Source organism: Carassius gibelio, chromosome A2, assembly GCF_023724105.1.
Source record: "Carassius gibelio isolate Cgi1373 ecotype wild population from Czech Republic chromosome A2, carGib1.2-hapl.c, whole genome shotgun sequence".
In the NCBI taxonomy this organism is placed as follows: domain Eukaryota; kingdom Metazoa; phylum Chordata; class Actinopteri; order Cypriniformes; family Cyprinidae; genus Carassius; species Carassius gibelio.
In genome coordinates this window covers 13,970,519-13,995,994 of record NC_068372.1, presented here as the reverse complement: position 1 = coordinate 13,995,994, position 25,476 = coordinate 13,970,519, and the positions used below count along the sequence as shown (strand labels likewise).

General features: G+C 37.1%; 2 protein-coding genes across 3 annotated transcripts; one reads left to right on the top strand and one right to left on the bottom strand.

Moving 5' to 3' along the window:
* Positions 1-1,706: 1,706 nt before the first annotated feature.
* LOC128027258 (TLC domain-containing protein 4-B-like) lies at positions 1,707-9,437 on the bottom strand. Of its 2 annotated transcripts, XR_008186664.1 has the most exons (8): positions 8,934-9,437; positions 4,242-4,408; positions 3,659-3,748; positions 3,446-3,504; positions 3,000-3,094; positions 2,845-2,918; positions 2,358-2,753; positions 1,707-2,293 (listed from the first exon to the last, which is right to left on the bottom strand). XR_008186664.1 is itself a non-coding variant. In XM_052614677.1 (7 exons), the coding sequence occupies exons 2-7, from the start codon at positions 4,394-4,396 to the stop codon at positions 2,435-2,437; spliced, it is 792 nt and encodes a 263-aa protein (XP_052470637.1). In that variant the 5' UTR covers positions 4,397-4,408; positions 8,934-9,436; the 3' UTR covers positions 1,707-2,434. The 2 variants fall into 2 exon arrangements, 1 of the variants encoding a protein (XP_052470637.1); XM_052614677.1 differs by having other exon boundaries at positions 1,707-2,753; positions 8,934-9,436.
* Positions 8,083-20,536, top strand: LOC128027253 (calponin-3). Its single transcript, XM_052614663.1, has 7 exons — positions 8,083-8,419; positions 17,241-17,362; positions 17,760-17,826; positions 17,944-18,081; positions 18,179-18,295; positions 18,450-18,596; positions 19,642-20,536. Exons 1-7 carry the CDS (start codon positions 8,363-8,365, stop codon positions 19,975-19,977), a joined length of 984 nt encoding a protein of 327 aa, XP_052470623.1. The 5' UTR covers positions 8,083-8,362; the 3' UTR covers positions 19,978-20,536.
* Positions 20,537-25,476: the final 4,940 nt, after the last annotated feature.

The window sequence follows — 25,476 nt, the reverse complement described above, 5'->3', positions numbered from 1 at the left end:
TACTGTTGTCTCACTTTTATTAACATCTCGATGCATCGGACAGCCATGTGTACTGGAGCACTGCCCAAGTCACCATGATGTCCTCTGCCCTCACAGTTCCTGTAGGGCAGGATGCCGTGTGTGTGTGTGTGTGTGTGTGTGTGTGTGTGTGTGTGTGTGTGAGTGAGAGAGAGAGAGAGAGAGAGAGAGAGAGAGAGAGAGAGAGAGTCGGGCAGCCACATGGACACTGCCCCCTAGAGTATTGGAGAGTTCAGATTTTTTGTATAATTTATTTAAATATGACATAACCTTACTTAATTAAAAGTACATCATGAATCAATAACTTATTTTAATTATATTATTCAATGAATATTCTAATATTTTTCATCAATTGCTTCCTTCAGGAAGTTTTTCCAGTGACAAGTATGATTTCGCACTGAAAACGATTCACAACGTGTTAAAACTAAGTTGTTTACTCGGATTAAAACATTGTCACACCACAAAAACATCACAAAATTTGTAAAAATTTATTCTAATCGGAATAGCTCACACCTTCTTCCAGAATCATATCATTGTTGATTTTTAACCGCATATCTATTACATTATTAATGATAAATAACCTGAAACGCTTTAGCTTTTTGAAGTTTGTATAATTATTGTCATCATTCCAAATCCAACCAACAAACCACTTAAAGGTCCCCTTCTTCGTGATTCCATGTTTTAAACTTTAGTTAGTGTGTAATGTTGTTGTTAGAGTATAAATAATATCTGTAAAATTCTAAAGCTCAAAGTTCAATGCCAAGCGAGATATTTGATTTAACAGAATTCGCCTACAAAAAACGACCCGTTTGGACTACAGCCCTCTAGTTCCTGCAGTAATGACATCACTAAAACAGTTTTTTTGACTAACCTCCGCCCACTTGAATTCACAAACAGGGGGCGTGGCCTTGTTGCGCTCCGACAGAGAAGAAGGAAGAGCTGTTTGTTTTTGTCGCCATGACGTTGAAACGCTGTTTTTTTCATCTCTGAGTCCAATCACCTTTGTTTGGGCTTCCCAGGAACGCTGTACTTTGACATTAATGGTTACAATTTATGTTTAACTCGGTTCCCGAAAATTATAATGCACATGTAAAACTATGTGCAGCTCATTTTTTGCTGAGGACAGCTTGCTGAGGACAACTTTCTCAATCTCAATCAGTTTAATGCTGGATTTGCACAAAGATTATTCTTGAAAGATGGAGCAGTTCCCTCTTCGTCTGGAGAAGGCGTTGTTTATGGACCACAACTGGTAAGTGTATTTTATTATTTAAGTTGGTGCGTTTAACAGTTTCTGTAACTTATTACACAAGCTTTGTTAACTAGATGTTAGGGCTGTGCAAAAAAACAAATGCGCTTTTCATGCTCATCTCCTCAGTAAAAACGCTCCTGTGATTATAAATACATCTCCAGCACGTGCGTTCTAGCCCAATCAAGTTACCAGGAGGTCAGCCTGCTCTAAGCTGCTGTCGAATCACAGCACAGGTACCGCTGGCCCAATCAGAACTCGTTACGTATTTCTGAAGGAGAGGCTTCATAGACCAAGGAAGTCATCAGCCCGTTTTTTGTGACAGTGAAAACAGCAGTAAACAGATAGGTGAACTGTGTGAAAAATACTGTGTTTTTTTACACGCGAAACATGAACACATGTTATATTGCACATTGTAAACACAATCAAAGCTTCAAAAAAGCACATAAAACGGGACCTTTAATACAAGAAAAAAGCTTATACAAGGCTGCATCAAGTTCTAGATTTTCAGAAACACACATAACATTGTCACCTGATACATTTTCCCATTCTAGATTTCCTATCCTCCATAATATATGCAATAGTTAGATGTAGACATGCATTGTTTGTTGAGTATAATATCCTGCAGTGCTGAGCTGCAAAAGGCAGGATCTTTAACCCATTCATTTTACCTAAATTTCCACTACATTAATAATGGCCATTAAATTTCCTCTGTCAAAAATTAGTTTATCATGGTCTACAGGCACACACTGTGTATCGTTGCGGAAGTTCAGATGTGCTGTTGCTCTGTTAATTACATTCATAAAGGCAAGTTGGTAGATCTTAAAAGCAGCTTCATAATAAATAGTGCAAACACAACGGTTGTTCCGATTGTACATGTGATCGGTCTCATCATCACCTGATTTCTTAAAACTTAAAGGTGCGCCTGTGATTGAATTCCTCCTGTTGATCCCATCCTTTAAGAAGACATCATGTAAGTCATTATTAATACTATAAATGATTTTCCAAGCGCTTGATTTCAGTTTAAAACTCACAATTATGATGCCACAGCATTACAGCACTAGGAAGAACAAAGCACAAATGGCATTTACACTTCAGCATCAGGTTGGACATGAAACGAGATGGAAGGTTTGTGTTCCGATGTGTTCATTTTCTGTCTGTATCTCCATGTCAGTCTGTCTTTCTAGTTTCCATCTCAGTTCCTGCTCTCCTCGACCAGGCCGAGCGAAGGACTTTGAGACATCCGCGGATGATTCTGCGCATCCACATAATGTTCATGACATCCAAAGACACACTGGAAATAACCCAGGCACTGCGGCCCCCCAAAGGTAACCGGTAGAAGTCATCCGTACCAAAGACCAAGTACATATGGCTGTAGTAGCCTGGAATGACTGCGATCCTCACCAAGAAGAATGTAAAAGTCATAGCGACACCATTAGCCAGACTCGGTTTGGAAAGTTTGTGGTAGCCCAACATGTGAAAAAATGAACTGAAAGATATTAAAAATAACGAAATGAGAAAATGAGCTCCTGTAACGGTCTCATTGTATGCTTTTAGCTAGATTTTTAGGTCATACTTACCGCTGGTTTACAAAGGGAGTGGAGAATTCTGAAAGTAGGCGGAAATTAGCAAAGTAAGGCAATATTCCTTGACTCTGCAGAAGAAAAACAGCAGAATTTGACCTTGTAGATCTTGAGGAAGTTATAATACACCAGACCTGCTGAAGACAACTTACCAGCACATAGTAGTATGCATAGAGAGCGGCAAAATGATGTATGACAAAATATTTCTCTCCAATTGACTCCCATGAAGTAAACATAAGCAGAAGATCTAAAAAAAAAGAGAAACACATAAGGTTAACCATTAAGTTAAAAGCAAAAACACATTAATGTACACATCTTAGTCATTATTTCCAACAAACAAGCAAATAAATCAATCGATTTTTAAACGACAATTAAGCAGTTTTAAAAATATTTTTCTACAAAGAAATACTATAATAATAAATGATTATGCTGAAAAAAATATATTTTTTTATGAATTTTAATTCAGAAATGGAAAAAAAGTAAATCTTTAAAGAACTGTATCACTTAAGTATTCATCATTAAGTGTATAAACTTAATTTTTAATTTATTTATGCACAAATTAATAGATATAGCATCACTTCATTAACCCTCCACCCACCTGATATAAGATAGCCTGAGGTTATGGCCACATTTAGCTTCACCAGTGTGGCATCTCCCCTGTAATCACAAATTAGAGGTAAGATAAGATAAATAATGTTTGTGAGACAACCAAAAACATCTGATTAAGATTATACTTTCAGGACAGAAACCACACATTGTGCCATAAGTTGTGCCACCACATTTGTAATGACCTGCATCTTCAAATCCTCACCAGACTGGGTCTTTCTGGATAGGTTCATCAAAGATATGTATGTAGAGACAGAAAAGTCCCACAACGAAGGCGTGTACTGTTGAGACGGCCCTTTGAGAGAAAAAATAAATACCATATTTTTCGGACTATAAGTCGCACCTGAGTATAAGTCGCATTAGTCCAAAAATATGTCATGATGAGGAAAAAAACATATATAAGTCGCACTGGACTAAGTCGCATTTAATTAGAACCAAGAGTAAACATTATCATCTACACTGTTTTCAGTGTAGGCTACAGGAGCACTGAGCAGCATAGAGCGCCCTCTCGCAGCTGTAGACGGTAATGTTTTCTCTTGGTTCATTTGTCTTAGTTCATTTCTCTTGGTTCATGTCAAATTAATTTTGATAAATAAGTCGCACCTGACTATAAGTCGCAGGACCAGTCAAACTATGAAAAAAGTGCGACTTATAGTCCGGAAAATACGGAAAATAAATACAGTGCGAGTGTATAGATATTTAAGTTATAAGTAATTTAATTTAAGTTATTAAGCTATAATTTAAGTTAAGAGTTAACAATAAAACATGCTTTAAGATAGATCTGACACCTGGAGTTCCACTCTGTCCTTTGTGAAGGTTTGAGCCTGAGGAAGCCTTTGCAGAGCTTCTCGGACAACCAAGGGCTGCCTCTGTGGAACAGCCACTGGAAGCCCAGGAAGCTCCCGGTCACAACCACCAGCACCTGCAGGCTGAGAGGCTCCATGCCTGCTGAGCCCTAGAGAAAGAAAGAAACGAGAGCAAGATGGCGGTGAACGTTCAGCAATAAATCACCTATTAACACCCCCCCCCCCCCTCCTCCCACCATCCCAGCCCAACACATAATGATCACCCCCTCTACCCCCCATCACTCTTTAACAAAATCAAATGTTCCTTACTCCAGTCCAGACCCAGACCAGTTGCGAGCATAAAAGCCCCAGTCGTCACCTGAGCTGCCGCAGTACCTCTCTACTGCCAAATCCCTTAGTATACAGAGACTTTTTTGCATATGCGCTGACAGCCCCACAGCCGTCCAGAGGTCAGCCCACTCAAACACGTCTCAGATTGCTCCATCTGTGATTTATAGGAGCCACGCATGGCTTTTGTGCAGTCTGAAATGCATCCGAATCCCAGAGATCTCGGCGTCCCGTAAGAAACAGCTGATTGTGTGGGCTTGCGCTGCATACACAAACTTCTATCCTGGCTGAGGGAGCGTGCACGTTACTCCGGCTATACATTTCTGCAGTATGGACACCGATCGAAATGAAACAGCAGGAAATCAATGCTTTTGATCAATGTGACATTGTTATGTTCCACTTGGACAGGACCAATCCCCTGCTATGTCCTCGTACCCTTGAAAAAGGCATCAAGCTTCAATGTTTTTGGTAACTGATAGTAGGAAGAAGTCAAACCAGCGTGACCTTGTCAGATTTGAATTCTACTGTTTTTTTTTTTTTTTCTGACATGTAGTTACATTTAGAACATGCTTTTATCTGAAGTGACTCACAAAGATTTGTCAAGGAACCAACACATATATTTGACAACTAAGAAAGCTAGAAAAGAAGAGAAATGGAGAGAAGAATGGAATTTATTTTAGAAATGTGAGTAAGTGGACTATATATCTGCAATAGGAGCAAAACAACAAAAAGGGCAAAATAATCAGTAGGACATGTTATCTTTATCATTTCCTTTGTCAGATTCATTGGTTGAGCCATTCATTTTCTCTTGCAGCCGCTCAATCTGTCCTGCTTCTTGGTGACTATGAAATGATTGCATGCTTCCTTAAAAAAAAATGGAGTCAACATAATGCATGATCAGACTTACCCTTTCCGTTATGAAAGACCCATGTTGAACTGGCCATGGAGAGTGTGCGTGAACACAGCTGGATACAAGGACAAGCGCAGGGTAAGAGATCTGCGAATCTCAGGTGTTCACCTAGGAGAGGATGGCGGAGAGATTGCAAATGCAAATCATACAGCCTTCTCCCTCTCCAATCTCCATATTAATTCAGTAAGTGCCTTCTCTTGTATGCAGCTCTCCAGTGTAATTTTACGTTTGAATACTGAGCTTCACTGCATAGAGGAAACCACTAGATGGAGTGAGACATCCACTTCTTCTTCTCTCTCTCTCTCTCTCTCTCTCTACATCCCTCTCTCTCTATCTGTCTCTCTCGCCAACCCTCTCTCTCTCTCGTAGCAAAAGAGCTTCAGGCATATGTGTTGGACCGGGAGAGGGTGGTTAATACTATCTGAACAAGGACACTTGGTAAACGAATGTTTATTCAGCGAGGTCAGCTCTGTCATCCTCAATTTCCTGAATCCTCACCCTGAACTTCAGCATAAACCAGATCTATTACTATTTACCAAACAAAATAAACCCTAGCATTATTTAAAATCACCCCAACAGTAACACTCTAGGGGTTTCTTGTATTTAGAGCCATAATGGAGCAAGTTTAGGGCAGAGCGATTAGTCTTGCCCTGCAGCTTCAGGTAATAAAAGTCCATCCCCCTCTAAAGCTCAGTTGTTGTTGTTGTTGTTGCTGTTGAGTCCATCTGGATGTTGTGCCTCAAGGACGGAGCAACAAGGCATTCCTGTTTGATGAACCGTTTGCCCCAGAAGAGTTTGCTCATGGAAAATAAAAGGGATGTAGTACCTAAATGTGTATTGTGGATTACACAGCAAGACTATGGAAACTAGAAGCAAAGACACTGTGTGAAATTAAAGCTCCAGAGAGAACATTTCTGTTCTGTTGTTGGTAATTCTGTCGCTGACAAAACATCCCTTTTCATTTCCTGTTGAGTGAAATACGAATGGTTTCACGTAACTTGATGATTTCCTGAAAGACTGCAAACATGATTTACTTAAAGAGTGTTGAGTTCATGTCAGTTGCTCTACTGTTTCCATGAAAGCCCATTTCAGCCACATAAGAAAAAGAAGAAAAAAATCAGGCTTTGGCAAATAATAATTATGACATAAAAAGATTATGAGATAAAAGTCATACTTATAAAATGGAAGAGTTTAATTAAGATTAAAATATTGATGAAAAAAGTCTAACTTACGAGTCATAATTAAGACAAAGTCCAAATTATGAGAAAAAAAATATTTATGATATAAAAGGAGTTATGACAAAAAGTCTAAACTATGAGGTAAAAACTAATCATACTAATCATAATTATGATATACAAAGTCTGAGACTTAGATAAGTCATTGTGACAAAGTTACTTATGTCATTATTTATACTTTTTATGTTGATTTTGAATTTTTATCTCATATGACTTTTTATCTCACAGTTGTAGCTATTTATCACATAAATATGATTTACCAATGCATGTTTTTTTTTTCTTATGTGGCAGAAATGGGCGTCCATTACCTCCATACAAATGCAATACTAACCCATATGCAGATATTAATGTTAAAGTATTACACAGGTTTAAGTTATGTGGAAATAGTTCTTGTGCTTTTCTTGTCTTCAACCATAAGTCTGGGAACAATCACATACAATGACAAACACACCTTGTTTTCGACAGTTTCTTTGTTTGATCCCTATAGTGTTGGGTTAAACAGGAGTCCACTATATCATTAGTATCCGTGTTTTGGCCTGTCCTTAATTAATTGTATGTCTAGAGGCATGATGGTTCTTTCCATTTTGATTAAAAAGGGGGGCTTAAAACAGTTGTGTATGTCTATACAACCACATCTGTCTTCTTCAGAAATGAAAGACATTTTAGGTGATGGGAAAAGTTAAGTAGACTATAACACGACGTGACACTGAATGCTGAACCCAAAATACCAAGGGGGAATTCAAAATGTGAGAGAAATCTATTTAATATCTGGGATGAGTTCTTTTTGGCAAGGAGTCTTTTTTGTTGTTTCCTGTTAATGGACAGCAGTGTCTCCAGTTAACAGAGAGGCTCAGGAAACACATGGTGATGGGAGACTGAACCTTACAGGATGTCCCACAAAAAAAAAAAAAAAACAGGTATTTTTATCATGTGCTAAACAGCCTAAATATGTTGATAATGTTCTATTGCCTTGATCACAGCAGGTAGATTAACAAAAGTGACATAGTTGACTGATGATTATATGAGCATATTATTATTTTAGAAAAAACTTTCTCTTTTTTATTTAAATTACTCTTTCTGTTGCATATACTATATTAAATATAGTTTTCAATTGATTTAATAGGATTTTTACCATTTTGAAGGAATAAATAATTACAAGAATTCGTACTACGACGAGGGCTAGTTATGAATATTAACAAAGTCAGCTGACGTCGCTCAGTAACTTTCCGGTAGCGTCCAGCACTCAGACTAATTAATATTCATGAACTAAACTTCCACCTCAGCCTTTTCACCGGCGCCACAAATTATCGTTTTCATTTCAGCCAATCAGGAAGGTACATTAGGTTGCGTCATGGTACCTAATTCATATTCACAACATACGGTTTCGACGTAGTAGAATTCGTAAATTCGCTCGCACACAGCAGACCTTCTGCTTCTCTTTAATTACTTTACCGAGCAGTGCATCCGCTCAACTGGGACAATCGGCACTCATATTTGACTAGCCTAAACTCTATCGGTTCTCTTTTTAAGTTTTGCAAGGCATATTTTCCCCGAATAAGAGAAACCAACTAGGAGACCGGGAGATTTCTGAACATTTATTTTGCGCAAATCGACGTAAAATAAAAACAACAATGGCTCAGTTCAACAAGGGCCCTGCATATGGTTTATCTGCTGAAGTGAGAAGTAAGGTAAGGGTTGAAAGATTTTACAGTTTGTGTACTTTAACGCCAGTTAAGCGACGAAATGGCGTTTTGTCTTTGCATTGCACTGAAATGCGTGGCATGAAAGTGTGTTTTACATATAAATGATTGACTATTATTTCAAACATCACAGACATGTTCTGAATCAAAAATGTGTACAATTTAGTACTAAAAGTACTTCTGATGGCCAAATGTTGTTAGTTTTTGAGAGAAAGCCATTGTGTTTCCTTTTCACCTGGTTCCTGTGATTGGATTTGAGATTTTGGTTTTAGTGTCGATGCATCCTTTGGTTTACTGCCATTTTATTTATTTTATTTTTATTTTTTATGAAATATATTTTTCTATTGCAAGTAGAAAATAATCCGTGTTTCATTTTGCACCAATCGACTTTCCAATGAATGAAACTTTCTCTTTTGTGCACGCAACGGGTTTTCACGCCTTGTTTAGATGCTGTTTGTCATTTTGAAGGCACGGACTTCTTATCGTCGCAAATGAAGTTTACCGTGTGTTATTGTGATCGGAGAAGCTTGCCTGCAGCCTGGCGTGTTGTTGGTGGGTCATGAGGTCTTCTGCTGAGCTCTGAGTGGAGCTCCAGTTCTGAGAGAAAGCAACGAGGCTGCTGCCTGGGATCTGTACAGAAACTTCTAAAAAACTAAACACAACGCGAAACCTATTAAATAATATAATTATCATCCTAAATAAGCGACAGCGTGTGTATAATAAATATTTCGTGAGTTAGCAATGTAATCTGTTCTGCTTTGAGTGGAAATGGAAACTTAAGTGAGGTGCGCGTTATGTTCTTTCTTTTTTAAAGGACGATGTTAGTATATATAACTGCATTTTACTCTATTTTGTAGGTAGAATCTCTGTAGAAAAAAACAAATGGTTCGTTGTCTAAAATAGACTGTAGCTACACACACTCAAATGGGGTTTTCTCAATGAAAGAGTGTTACACTGTAAGTCTGTCACACTAAATCACACTGAGGCTTTTATTCGGAATGCAAAGGAAAGTTTCCCATCTGCAGTGACTTCCTTTTATTGTTATTTCTTTGTTCATGGATTCTGTTTTCTGGATTGAAGGTCAAATAAACACATCAGATTATTATTATTTATTTTTTATTTTTTTTGTATTGCATCAAAATTGTGCAAACCGTGTCATAGTCATGATTTTTTTTTTTTTTTTTAGTTTATAGTTTATTTAGTGACCTGTGCTGAGAACAGTCTTGTGAACCTGGGATAAACAGTCTCGCTCAGGGACATCCATTCTACATTCACACACCTGGGCTTGAACATGCAGCCTTTATGTTAGCCAAGACCTTTAACTGTTAGGATACACACTTCTTCATGGTCTTACTTGCTTTTCTCAGTGAAGAGCACACAGAAAACACGTCCCTTTAGTGTCAGCAGTTGTTCATTTTAGGACTATTCAGCAGTATTCCATCACACCATGTATTTTGTGAAGCATGTGTGTGTGTGTGTGTGAGAGAGAGAAAAAGAGAGAGTGTGTGTGTTTAGTCTGATTGAGTGGGAGGGTGGGTAAACCACAGTGGGGTGATGCTTTCTTGAATCCTGTGCCATCTGCAGAGGTGTGAAGACACTCAACCCCAGCTGACTTTCATTAGCACTTCATCTGGGTCATGCAAAAGTGAATTTAGGGCACTCAATTACTGACATTCTTTTGAAAGCCATGTATTCCACTCAAATTGTGTGTGTGATAGGTATATATGTATATATGCGTGTATGTGTGTATATATATGTGTGTGTGTGTGTGTGTGTGTCTGTGTGTGTTAAGGTAATTTACTTTAACTCTTAATTAATACTTGACAATAACTTGAATGTATTATTTGCCAGCTTTGGCACGTATCTCTTCTTTGGCTCACTTTTTGTTTCAGTGGTTTTTTTTTTTTTTTTTTAAATCCATTTTTCGGTTCACTGATTTGCGGTCTCTTTTTAATTTAAATAGGTTATGTAGAATTTTTATATTGTACAGTATGTTAAATATTGTATCTTAGTGACACATTGATTTGAGATAGAATTATTTTATTTTGCGAGAAGAAAGTCTGCGTAGTGATAAGAGACACAAAATTAAAGACGCATATACATACTGTTCAAAAGTTTGGGGTTTTAAGATTTTTACTTATTTATAAAAAAAAAATTCATATAGTCTCTTAAGCCCACCAAGCCTGTATTTATTTGATCAAATGTAAACAATATGTAAAATATTATTGGATTTTAACTGTTCTAATCTGTTTTATGTTTATAATATATATATATAAAAATATATATATATATATATATATATATATATTTAAAATGTAATCTATTCCTGTGATGATTTTTGAAGGATGCCATTCTTAATAAGCTGATTTGGTGCTGAAGAAACTTCTCTTCTTATAATCAATGTTAAAAACAGTCGAGCTGCTTAAAGGGTTAGTTCACCCAAAAATGAAAATTAGCCCATAAATTACACCCCCCTCAAGACATCTTAGGTGTATATGACTTTCTTCTCAGATGAATCCAGTCGGAGTTATTAAAAAATGGTCTTTAATCATTCAAGCTGTGTAATGAAAAACATATCAAATCATGATTTTTTTTTTTTTTTTTTTTTTTAGGAATATCAGGATTCACGATTTTATCACAATTCTTTGTCATGTCGATTTTACTATTTTGCAAGTTGTCTGAGTCTTTGTTCTGATTTTTTATAACGAGGATAAAAGAATGACAAAGATGCACATTACAACTACACATACAAATAAAACAAACAGTGCTTTATTTTAAGGTACAATAGGTGTATTTAGCAGGAGCATTCAAGAAATTGAATATAAAATAAATGAATAAATAAAATAACAAATATGAAAATAAAATACTATATGAACTGATTCCTAAAGCAACTGTATGAAATTTCTTCAGTCAAGAGCAGTGATTGATTTTTCTCTGTTTTGTTGTTTTATTAACATTAAAGGAATAATTTTAAACCGGAATGAGTTTCTTTCTTCTTCTGCACATAAATGCTATTTTGAGGAACGTGAAAAACCAAACAGTTGCTGGGACACAGTGACTTCCAGAGTATTTTTTTTTATCAAATTCAATGTGGACCTGCATCTGTTTGGTTACCCACATAAAAAAAAAAAAAAAAAAAATCTTCTTTTATGTTCAGCACAATAAATAAATTAATACAGGTTTGGGACAATGTGACAATGAGTAAATGATGACATAAATTTTAGGGTGATCTATCCCTTGGCAGTAATGACAGTATGCTTCATGTTTAATAGGCGTACTGTCCCTTTAAGATCTGCACGCATATAATATTCAGGCACGAAATTGTTTTTCTCTCAACTGTTTACTTTACTGTAGACAAAGTTTGCCTCCCGCGAGAAGCAGAACTGGGGCCATCCTAAAAAATATTTTGGTTTGCAGTAACAGTAATTTTTTTTTTTTCAAGTTTCAATGTAAAAAAAAAGTAAAAGTAAATTTATGTGATGGTGATTACGTAGGTATGAATTTAAACAAATTAGCATATTGTGACGTCACTGCCTGGTCTTCAACCCGTGTCTTTGAGTGCATAATTGCAAACCTCATTTTGATGCAGGCTATATAGACCACAAACAAATTTAAATATTTGTCAAAAACGTTTATTGCATGAATTTCAGGTGAGAAGAAACAAAATGAGGTACTGTTTTACTTGCTTCCACTGCTAGGTGTCAATGCAACCTACAAATGAGAGACTGTTTACTTTGCTTTCTTGGGTTGTCACTTTTGTGAAAAAAAAAAACCTGTTTGATTTGAGTGACAAGTGTTCATTGAATCGATTGTAAAATCAATTTTGCATGTCTAAATAAGTTTTATAAAGCAAATAACACCAAATATAGGTAAATCCACGGACAACAGGTAGGAAGAATGTAAAGATTCAATATATTGGTGAAGACCAATATTTCTGATGATTTATTGGCGTGAAGTTACGTGCACAATGACAAACAGGAGTGCAACATTTTCGAAAAACAATAAGCAGAGAGGACTGCCATAACAATGCAAAATATTTACAGCAGGCTGCAACATGGCTATGTTTACGAATATAAATTTCAACAACAACAAAAATTTGTATAGGCGATTCTAGGGCTGTCAAAAAAAAAGGAATTTTGAATATTCGTTGAATTTAATATAAAAATCCACATTCGAATGCAAAAACGTTGCAACTTCACAGATGTTTTTTTATTCACCAAGAGCTTATAACACTCCAAAGAGAAAGGAAAATTTGAAATCGCATCATATGACCCCTTTAATGTAACTCTGACTGGATTATCTGAAAGAAGAAAGTCATATACACCTAGGATAACTTGAGGATGAGTAATTTATGGACTAATTTTAATCATCGGGAGAACTAACATTAATTATATATAATTAAATAACTATTTTTTTTTGTGCAAATCATGATGCATATTTTTCAGGATTCTCTAAATGGTTCAAAGGAACAGCATTAATTTGAAATGGAAATATTTTTATACAAATGTCTTTGTCACTTTTGATCAGTTTTATGTTTCCTTGCTTATTTAAATATGATACTTTGGTTAACTCCATAGTAAATTCATATGCATGCACAGTAGACTACTGCTTGGCTTTCCAGAGTTTTATATGTAGTGGACTAGTGGTTATAACCCAGATGTTATGCAAACACATCTTGTAGTCTGTATATACATCTCAGACCTCACTTCCACATTATTTGGTCTGCTTGACATTTCCAGAGCAACAATGTGAATAATTGATCAACAGAAACAGTTGTGCTGTTCATCAAGGTCTCTTGCAGCATTAGATCTTTATTTTTCTTCTCAACAAATGCATAACTGCATTTTGGGTTGGACCCTTTCCCTCCTTGTTGCTCTGACTGAATTCCTTAAGTACTTCTTGCAAGTGTTTCTTTTTTATTGTGCGCTGTTTTTGCTCTCCACATGATTTTGTCCAGAAGGCCAGCAGAACTCCCAACATGTTGTTCACTCCCTGTTTTCTCTATCTTCAGGACGTTCACTCTCCACTTTGGACCAAATGTCTGGAAGTCAGAGAATGTATCAGTGCACAGTTTTTCGTCTTCCTTTTCCTTAAGTTCTCTAGTATACACTCAGGAACACAAGCTCTATTGTGTAGAAAATTGCAGCTGGATGTAAAGACCTCTCCAATGTCCTAGTTGCAGAGCAGAGAGGGATTCAGGAGAAATCTTGTTGCTCTCATCAACCTGCAGCATGTGGTTTTTTGGCCTCCAATTTTTTTTTTCCTCCCAGCAAATATTCTCTGCTGAATTCTGCTTTCTGTTGCTTGAAAGTCATTTCTCTCTTCCATTGTAATGCTTTTTGTGCTTGAATCTTCTGACCTCTTTTTGAGTATTATAAGAAGTTAAAGATACTTTAACCTGGAGTGCACCAGTATTAAGCATCTGGCCGATACCCATTATAACAATCCCACAGTATTTTGTCTAATTAAAAGAAAATGTCAAATGCTGGAATCGATCTGGTTCTAAATGCACCAAGTGAATTTAGGCATCACAACATTATAAAGGGGAGTATGAAAGAGTAATATTTTGAGGTTTTCGGTAGATTACATTTGAAGTGGTCATGAACGGAGAAATCAAAATTCTCTTGATATTTTGACATATAAAAGGTCATTGTACTGTTAAAAACTAGGGCTGTATGATAAATTGCATGCAATATTTAATACGCATCTTGTCAGTAAAGCCAGTTCTGTAATCAGGGGTAAATCTCCATCACATGCATGCTTTCACATGGAGCAGCATTTACTACATAGAGCCATTGTTCACTGACAAGCTGCATCATTAAATATTGAATGTGATTTATTGTGCAGCCCTAATAAAAATATCCTGTAGGTTTCAGAACTCAAAACTTTCTTGTTAGTCTAAAATCAGCTTATATTGAAGCCAATCTGCCAAACAACAGCTTGTGAAATGTGCCACTTCATGACGTAATCGTGTTGCACACCCCAACTCCGCCAATGACCATCAATGCCTGCTTCTACATCACTGCCTGTTTAGCCCCACCCACCCATTTGGGCACATAGTGTAAACAATGACAGAAGCAAACATAGGTCTAGGAAGAAACCAAACAATGAAGATGCTGAGAAAGACAAGAAGATGCTCTCTTGCATTGCCTTCCTTCTGATCCCAACATTAGAAAAGCGTGATCAGTTGGAAGAAGTTTATTTTTAATGAAGGGCCAGAATACATCAGTAGGAACTTGGTCCTTCACTTAATTTTACTGTGGATTTGTTTACAAACAAGGCACTATACGACACCAGATTTTCAGAAAGATAGAAAGTAAGACAATTCTGTGCCGGCTATATTGACTCTGACAGTAATGTCCCACTACACAAGTGTGAGGAACATGGTCCGTTACAATTGCTTTGTCTGTCATTACAGATAGTTTGATGTGTACAGAGTATTTATGCACTTTTGACCTAAATATTAGTAGTGTGCATCTATGAAGGATGTAGACTTTCAAACATGAACTGTTAGCCAATCATAGCAGTGGGCTTTTCCTTTTAGAGTCTACAATCCTCCATTCCTATTCAAACATACGGTTCCAATGCAGGGGTCAAAACAGGACTGAAAATAGCCTGTAACTTCTACATTATAATGTTTATGATAAAAAAAAAAAAATGAACATAAGTGGACCTCAGAAAACAGTACAAAATAATAAAAAAGGCAATTCATGACTCCTTTAACAGTGTTAAGTGTGTGTTAGATGATACAAAAGTAATCGAAATGTGACATAAGGGAAAATGATGATGAATAAATATCCAATATTGACTAATATACTAAACGCAAAATTAATAAAGTCTGATAAACCAATATTGGGTATCTCATGTTTATATGCACAAGTAATTTGATTTGCCATTTGTATACTGTCATAAATAGCTTTTGATGCAAGAATCAGAAGTTCTAACTGTTATCAAATAATTTATACACATTTGGAAAATGTAATTTCAGTTTCATTAGAATATGAGGTTGCTGTGTAAAGTGACATATAAAAGCACAGGATGTATGTCATCTCTCAAGAGTAGGTTTGTTGTAAAGTGAGATGGGAAGAAACCTACAGGTTGACTGTTTTCAGTGTTGTACTGCTCTGGAGAGGTTTGTTTTCAGCGTATGATGTGCGTAGTGTTATGTTGTAGTGTTGATTGATATCCTCATTGTTAACTGTGACACCGGAGGCATTGTGTGATACGTGATGACTATCTCTCTCTTTTTTTTTTTTTCTTCTGTGTTTGAGACTTTACAATAACATTTTAATAATGCGGTACAATATGGTCTCAATTCAAGTTTTGCTTGTCATCCGTCTGTTATTCATTGATATCTACCAGGAGACCCTTAAAGAACTATGGCTTTAAGTACTGTGATACTTGAAAGGCCCTCTGTGATTTGCCATTGTTTTTGTCACAGACCCATTTCCTGTTGTCATAATGTTGACAGACAGCTTTTTTAAAATGTAAAAAAAAGTTTAATTGCCGAAATCCTAGTAAAGAACTACTAGAATTCCATCAGTTAGAGAAGTCACTCTTGCCATGGAAATAAAGGCAGAACAGCTGAGCTGTAACCAAATAATGAATTTATTTATTAAAATCAATGAAGTTATTGGTGTTCTGCAGTAACATCAGTTTCTTTTTGCATATTTTTTAAGAGTTCTTTTTACCTTAAATCAAAGTTTTTAGCGTTATAGTCAATTGGTTTGGTTCGTGGCATTGAACTGTTTATTGAAGAATTGTTTGAAATGCCTGTGGAGAAAATAAATGGAGAAAAAAACCTCTTAAACTGAGAGGGCGGTCACGGTTATGCTCTATTTCTCCACTTGTAATGGAGAATTTCTAAAAGTGCCAGACAAAGATTTGTGCCTTTTTTAAATGTGTATTTTTATATATATATATGAATGTTAAGGCCTTTAAAAATTTGTTATACAAAAGAAACTTCCCACTTGCCATATATTTCTTAAAAGGCACAACAGAATTGTAAGGAAAAACAGACATGCTCCAACCAGTCACCTCTATGGATCCTTTTAGACATTCAGCATGTCATTCAGTTGAAGTTAGGAGCCAACCCTCATTTGTTCGGTTTATAATGCAATATGTTTTACAACTCATTTACAATTGATTCAAGACCAGACCTGTTGAAAGAAATGGAAAACTTTAATGTGACATTGTAGGACTAGCCTTATTTTATTTCAAACCTGATGTGACTTGATTTAATTATGATGCAAAACTGCATAATTGAATCTGTATATATTGCAGTAGTGATGTCTGGGGCTGCTTCTGAAGCCAGAGTTCACAGATAGGGCAACAGTCTAATTTCAGTCCATCTTACTGCGTTTTTTACTCCAGTCCTGTGCAAACTACCCAGAAATAAAGAGGAGATTGGTTTCCAAAGCTAACCTTAAAACATGACAGGACCTGCACACTCAAAAACCCTTTGTTTTGGGATTTTCAGAATTCATGAATTGAAACTGTGCAAAAGTTTCCATGCGAGTTTCATGCACGTGTTCTCCGTTTCAGACAGTTATGTAGGTTTAACACCAGGGAACGTATGCATAGGTAGCTTATGTTTCAATATGTCATGTAAATGGAAAAAGGCGTGCAGCTGAAATTGAAATATGACATTGTCTAATGCTGATTCTAAAACCCTAAAATGTATTTTAAGGAAAGTGCAGAGACCTGTTGGAATGCATGTTTCTTTGTATGGCAGGCCTTGGATAACACACATGGTGAAACTGTTTAGGGAAGCAGGAGTTTTCACTTTCTCTCTTTCTGGGCCCTGTAGATTGCTCAGAAATATGACCTGCAGAAGGAGGACGAGCTGAGGTACTGGATTGAGGATGTGACGGGCATGCCAATCGGAGAAAACTTCCAGATGGGATTGAAGGATGGGGTCATACTGTGCGAGTGAGTCTATGAGCATGATAGAAACCATGATGTGCATTTCAGTTTGATTAGGAACTCAAAACAGACATGAAACTCAGAATACAAAAGCAAAAAAGTTTGGCCAAGGTGTTACTCATTAGAACCATGTGTTACTCATAACCGTTCACACCTTCTTTTGTTTGCTGTTGCCCTTAAGAAATCATTCCAGAATGTTCCTTTATTGCGTTTTAATGGAAGAAATGTTATCACATGATGTTCTTACTTTTCAATATATGTGGAAAGGTAAGAACATCTTCGCAGGGTAGTGGAAGTACTGGCCCTAAACTTTTGAACAGTACTGTGAGTGCAAAATCAGTCCCTATACTGTAAGTTTTTAGGCTCCCCTCTGTAGAAAATTAATATTTGGTCTTTCTCATAGGCTTATTAATAAACTTCAGCCTGGATCCATTAAGAAAATCAACCACACCAAACTTAACTGGCACAAGGTAAGGAAGACCCATTTATCTATTGTATTGTTTCAATGTTTTTATCTATTTATTTAGTGTTTAGTTTTATTCCTAATGTAAAAATATAATAGAAAAGCTTTTTTCTTTTCACTGAAGCTTGAGAACCTGGGCAACTTCATTAAAGCCATTCTTGCTTATGGCCTGAAGCCTAACGACATCTTTGAGGCCAATGATCTGTTTGAGAACGGGAATATGACTCAAGTCCAGACCACACTTCTTGCTCTGGCCAGCATGGTGAGTTGTGCAAAACATCTTGAATGGAGATGATGAAAGAAGGAAGCTTGGATTTGGAGTTGCTGTTATAATGCTACTTTCCGTCTTTAATTCAAAGGCAAAAACCAAAGGTATGGACACAAAAGTTGACATTGGTGTAAAGTATGCGGACAAGCACACCCGCAACTTCGATGGCGAGAAAATGAAGGCTGGTCAGTGTGTGATTGGACTGCAGGTGAGGACCGCTGTCTTTTGACTTCATTTGGTTCTTATCTGTTGTCTCTTTAGGAAACCTTTTAAAACCATTTTTTATCTTGGGATATCATCGGTAAGATTCCCTCAGTCATGCTTTGCATATTCATACTGGTCCTTTATTTTCTCAATGCTAGATGGGGACAAATAAATGCGCTAGTCAGGCTGGGATGACCGCGTATGGCACCAGGAGACATCTGTTTGACCCAAAGTCTCAAGCAGACAAGCCATTTGACCAAACCACAATCAGCCTGCAGATGGGCACTAATAAAGGGGCAAGCCAGGTGAGTGGGAATTTAAAGGAATAGTTCACCCAAAAATGTACATTCTGTCATCATTAGGGACTTTTATACATGGTGGTTAAAGGAACTATGCTCCAAGGTGGTTCCATTGGCCCATTTTCCTGGTTGCATTTTCACAGCCAGTAGAATCTCTGAAGTAACTTAAGACAGCTGACAGTGATGTCATTAAAGTGGAGGGGGGAAAAACTCCTGTACACTGGAGAACAGCATATGAATTATTGTATGTTTACTTTGTTTACCCAGTGTGGAGTGGCGTGTAGTAGTATGGAGTGATATAAACACATGTAATGTCTACCACAGGGTGCCCTGTTGCAGAAACTCACAGAAGTAGTATAGACAAAATATCCCTAATTCGAATGTAAGGAAGATAATAAACCCTTTGGAGATCACTTTACATAATAAACCGATTTAACGTAGGCTTTTATTTACATATAAACAAACATACATGAGGGTAAATGACACATTTTTCATTATTAGGTGAACTAACCCTTTAAGAATAACAGTGCAGTCACAAATACCTTTGTTTGTCAAAATTCCACAGAGAAAATGCAGTAGTCTCAATAGTAATCGACACAATCTGTATTTTCACATGTGGAACACGAGGTGAAACACTTTCCCATTCATATTTCAAATCGGATTCAGGTTTGTTGAACTTTTAACATGCAGATTTGCCACATTTACCACTAGAAAGCTGCTTGGTTTGGAAGTGATCTCTTTAGTAGGCGGTACTCTACTGACAATGGCCGTACTTTGACCATGACATTTCACAGATATTGACATAATGCGACCCAGGCCTTGAGAAACAGCTGTCCAGTCCCGCTCCTGGAGGGCCAATATCCAGCAGAGAGCTGCTGCTTCCTGCCCCAAACACATCTGCCTGGAAGTTTCTAGTGAATCTTAAAATCGTGATTATCTGGTTCTGGTGTGTTTAACTAGGGCTTGAACTAAACTCTGCAGGACATTTCATTATTTGGATGCCCAGGTCAAGCTTTAGTTTTCACTTTATTCACCCTTTCTTCTCCCTCAGGCTGGCATGTTGGCCCCTGGCACCAGGAGGGATATTTTTGACCAGAAAGTGGCTGTCCAGCCGCTAGACAGCTCCACCATCTCCTTGCAGATGGGCACCAACAAGGTGGCCTCTCAGAAGGGCATGAGCGTGTACGGGCTGGGCAGACAGATATACGACCCCAAATACTGCACCTCGCCCACCGAGCCCACCATCCACAGCAATGGCAGCCAGGGCACCGGCACCAACTGCTCTGAGATCAGCGACAGCGACTACCAAGCTGAATATCAGGATGAGTACCAGGCAGTCTACCACGACGAATACAGAGCCCGCTATGACCATGGCATTGACTATTAAACTGCAAGCTTTCAGCACAGATTAATATTTTTGGATCCTCACATAAATGGAGCGAGTTGTTTTTTTTCTCTCGCTAGCCTTTTTTTATACAACAAGAAACGGATGTTAAGAGGAGCTTTTCCTGTATCACTGTTCCTCTGATAATACAGTGTTTTATTAGCTGGATAGAAATTAGACCATAGTCTGATGTTTTAAAAGTTTGGTCCTTTTTAAAAGTCAAGATGAGTTAGAGAAGCAGTGTAAGTTTTCGTCAAAAGTCATTCATGGCATATTATGTAAAATCTCTGATTGTTTGAGGTTTTTTTTTTGTTGTTGTTTGAGGTGTGTGTGTGTGTGTGTGTGTGTGTGTGTGTTTTACTTACAGCCTTATAAATCATTTGACCAAACAACATCTTGCTAAATTGTGCCATAGGACCTTATGTTAAGACCATATTTTTAATTACTGCCCCTCTTCCCAATTGTCTGTTGTATTTATTGCCAGTAATAATCAATAGAGACCTCAGTCCTGTTGAATGGCTCTTTTTTTTTTAATGAATAAAGTTTTTAATTTTCCTGTCAAGTCTTGTCATTCCGATTAAATCAAATAGTCTGTCAGGTTTATCAGTAGGTGTTGCATTTATTTGTGAATTTTTTTTATTATTTTTGTGTGTAAATAAGCACACACACACATGCCAAATTCATCTGATTAAAAAAAAGTAAGTGCATTTTTTTCTCTCTCTCTCTCTCTCTCTGCATTTTCACTTTATTTTTAATCTGATAAATTTGGAATTCATTAACTCCATCAGATTTACATCTTTGCTAAACCATCCTGGAAATGAGCCCTTGCGTTTGGACAAGGGGGCATGAGCGAGTCTGAATGCTGCCTTGTGTCGGCATGGAGAGCAAAACTGAGCTGAAGAGTGCGAGATCATCTAGCACCATCTGGCTGATCTCAGAGCAGTCGTGAGGTTTGGAGGACAAGGACTGACCGCAAACCCCCACCTCTTCCCGCAAACACCCTGACGGGGGAATAATCCCTGCTTTGTGCGCCTGTGGAATTTGGCTCTGATAATACAGCCCTCAATTAGACCGCCTGCCAGAACAGCACAGGTTTCCCTTAGCAACGTTCTCTTTGTATCAAATGTGACTTCACTTAAGCAGTTGGAAAGCTGCTACCTGCTTTGGGAAGAGCTTTAGTATTACTGAAGAAGTTAGTTGTTTTCCAATTGTGCGCTGTTTGGGAATTTCTACCAAAATGTACTGCTGTTGTGTTCCCTGGCCTTAAAGGGATAGTTTAATCGAAATGTATAATTCTTTGACTGGCTTTCTTTTTTCCAGTAGCAACTGAAACTGGTTCCCAACATACAGTGACTGTTGACAGAATTTTCATTATTAGTGAACCATCCCTTTTGGGGACATTAAAGGAAGTGCCATAGGGTTTGTTGATGACTAATCACAAGACTGTATCTGGCTGGTTTTAGTATATAACATTTAATTCCTAACTTATTAGTAACGTTAAATCATAAAGTGGACTGAGCAAAGGCCACTTTCTGTTTTTCTCATTTAATGAATTGGCTAAAAAGTAGATGCGTCAACTCTTTTAATGCACTGAATATATAGAATGCAGAACCCAAAGCCAAAGTATTGCTTCCCTCTGAGATACTTTGTGTACTCTCGCAGAACTGTTGCATTTTCCCAAGAAAGTTTGTTTTTCTACCACCTACGACAACATAAAAAAAATATGTACAAAATATGAGTGAATGCAAATTTTATCAGAAGACAAAAGTTTTGATGGTAATTGGAAAAATCCTACCCTGTAACTTTTTTTTCACCATCTCATTTGAATTTTAAGTTATCATGAGAGTGCACTGCATGTTCTCGCGTTTCATTTAAATTACTTAAGTTCTAATAAACTGACTTGAAGTGAACTTTCAACGAACAAGCTGTGCTGAGATTTCAAAAGTACATTAAGAACAAAGTCCAGACATAAATGTAAAACGACCCTGCAGGCATATGCTGAAGACTTCAACAGAACCTGATGCATTTCTTCTTCTTGTTTGGTATTGTATGGAAAAGCATTTAGCAGAAGATAATAATTTCTTCAGCTTTCATCAGTGATTTTTGCATTAATGCTGTTTTTCCGCTGTGAAACATGAAGCAGATAAATGATCTAAAGAAAAAAAAACTTAGATGTATGAGCTGATGTATGCTTGAAAATGTCACTTAAAAAAAAAAAAAAAAAAGCATTATCATTTTGCTCCACAAACCATTTGTCTCTGAAAACACTGAAGTAACTTGAAATCTTGTGATGTCTGTGGCATGAGCTGCTCCTCTTCAGTTACAAAAGCTGGACTTCTGCCAACGTTCTGTTCTGTTCTGACGATGAGTCACTCATTCAGGCTTTACAACACAGTATGTGAATAGTTAACATCACAGAAGGCTTGGTTTCAAGTACATGAGGTTGGATTGGGGTTTTTTGATTACTTTTCACTCGTGGGCCAAAGGGAGTTCCTCTCAGCATTCAGATGGACCCCACAGCTGCTGATCGAGGGACAGAAGCCGGAAGTCATTTGTCACTCCTCTTTCTCTGTGTCCTCTCACTGCTTACTGTACTGGTTTGTACCTGGTCAGATATGACTGAAAGTTGAAGATTTCGCCTCACGAATCATTGGATATGATTTCTGTGAGTGCAGGATAGCGTCCACTGTTTCTTTAAAATACGTTTGCTTAAAACCGTAATATTATCGTTTATGGCCTTTGGCTATTCCGGTCAGATGTTCACTGTGGGAAAAGTACATTGGACAAGATGCCAAGAGCTTGTCCTTGTCTTTTACCCTTACTTACAACATGACAACTTCGTGTGACCTGCTTTTTCTGAATTCCAGTCTCTTTACTACTAGTGTCACTAGATAGAAGTGCCGAAATTGTTGTTTTAAACAGGTTTCCTAAACATTTCTCTTGTCATCCATTGGTCAAACAAAACCATAGCCCTGTTCTAAACTCAACAATTACGCTCAAATAAACAAAGCAATGTTTTAAAGGGTTGCCAAAAAATCGGCCAATAAAGACTGGCTTGTTTTCTTTAGGTGATGGGAACCTGCAGAGAGACCTGCTGAATGTCACAGATTTATTCATTTAATTGTCGTAACAACCAGAAGGTGGCGCTCACACATCAAGGTACAGAGAGAGCCTATGGGAAAAAGCCACTGAACTTATCAGTAAAGGCAACACGAAACTGCTGATAACTGTGAGAATGATCGGTCATGAACATTCCAGCCAAATGGGATTTCAGCACTTCAGCATGAGAAAACCCTGCAAATATATCTGCTCTGCACAATACCAGCTCTGTTCAGAGCAGGCGGATCACGTGTTTAATGATCTTGAAAGTTTCCTTTGAATAAAATCTTCGGTAAATGTAATTCAAGTGCAGCAGATGATTATTACACAAGCTGTGAAAGTTATATTGCAGCTTTCTTTTTCACCTCAACCAAAACAGAATAACTTATTTACAGCAGAATGTCTGTTTTCTGTGTAGTTTTTTGTTTTAACCACATGAACCCTTTAAGCCCAGAAGGTGTATTTTAGCCAAAGTGGCATAACCAAAAAATAATCATGATCATGATTCCAAAACTGTAGGAGAGTCATATTTTTAGGGGAAAACTATTCTTTCCATTTTGACATTCTCATGCTGAGAAATATAAAATTTAAGAAAAGTATGTGTGCTCTAGAGCCATTTTTCACATCTTTCTTATTTGACATTCAATATCTCAGGACAGTGGTGTTTTTAGTGTTGTTCCCCAACACGTGAGCTGTATGTGAATTCCATTTTGTGGTGATATCATGAAGTAATCAAAAGTTACAGTATTTGAAACCAAAGTAGTATTTGTCTGACCCCTTAACAGTTTTGAAATCTTTGTTTTATGAGTGACATACACCGAAGTAAACCCTCGCTCAAGTATAGCCAAAGCTCCAAACAATTATGCTTATTTTATTCTGCTCTGTGAGACCTTGTAAATGACAAATAACATGACTATCTGAGCTGCATGATGTTTTTGACATTAGAGAACATGGCACAAAAAAAAAAAAACTTGTCAAGCTCCATAAATCCTAACTTTAGATGAAAATTTCACATGCTGTTTAGAGGCTTTTGCATCTGAACTCTTCATATATATATATATTTTTAGTTCAAGTTGATCCACTTTCATTGTATGCAAGCAGCCAAAGGTTCTCCCACAGAAGAACACAAAACAGATTGACGTTTCCATTTTTATTTCTATTGAAACATGATTTATAATCTCAATTGGTCATGGGACATAGTGCTGCACATTCTGTAAAACCCAATGCCATCATGATATGTCAAACCATATATTTGTCTTTTCTTTTTCATATTTCATATTTACTACTTCAAAAGAAAGAGGAAGTTTTTACACTGTACGTAAGCATCAGCGTTCTAACGTTAACTTTATTCATCATGGCTATAGACCTGCTAACCACTCTCTGCATGACGCTAGTGTGAGAAGTCACAACTAGGGAACTAGGGTCACAGGAAGGGAGTGAGTGTGATAAGTCAAATGATAAGACACACACATATATATGGAAACCACACAACATACTCTTTATGCTAAAAATGTTAACATTATTAATCAACAAGTGGTTTTATTTTCTCAGAATCTTTCCAAGTCAGCAGGAATGCCGAGGAATGTGGAGGTTGAACCGCACAGTGTTTTTCTCAGAGTTCATCTGTGACTCCCCCATCATATGAGCTGTGTCATAATCATGCTGAGAACAGTTTAGCCAGTTCATAGATGAAACAGAAAAAAATAGAATCAAATAAAAGTTTTCTTCCGGAATGTTTCTTTTCTATTAAGGAATTTCAGTCCCTCGGGTGAACACATCATAGCGTTAGTAAAATGGGAATGGTTCCCAGTCTGCAGGGGTGTGATCGATTCACATTAGAGCATGGTGAACTCAGAAAGGGACTTTCTTAGTTGTCTATATTTTGTATATTTATTGTCATTAATCTGACCAGGACAGATAGTCCTACTAGCCCGTTCCAAATAGTTGACATTATATGTATGTTAAATATAAATTAATGGAGTTTCCCATATTATGCTCACAAATAAGTGTATTTGCAATCCCATCTTCAATTTTTTTGGAGGCTTACTGGAGTCACACATTACAGGAATGAATAAAATCTGCTAGAAATATGAGATGAAGTGTGCAGAGCAGAGTCTAGTAGATGTTTGTAAAGAGTGATGGAAACTGTTCATTATGCCACTTCAAAGAGTTTTATCAGAAAGTTCATGCTGCGTTTAGTTTATTCACAAACTTTTCATCCATCCATTTATCCATCAATTCACCCATATTTCAATCTGTGTTCCATCATCTTTCATTCTTTCATCCATCCATCCATCCAAACTTTTTTTTCTCCCATTGATGTATGGTTCAAGGAAAATCCTGTTTGTTAAATAGTCTACTGTGTTGAGGCAATAAAAACTTTGTAATGTAACAGTTTATTTT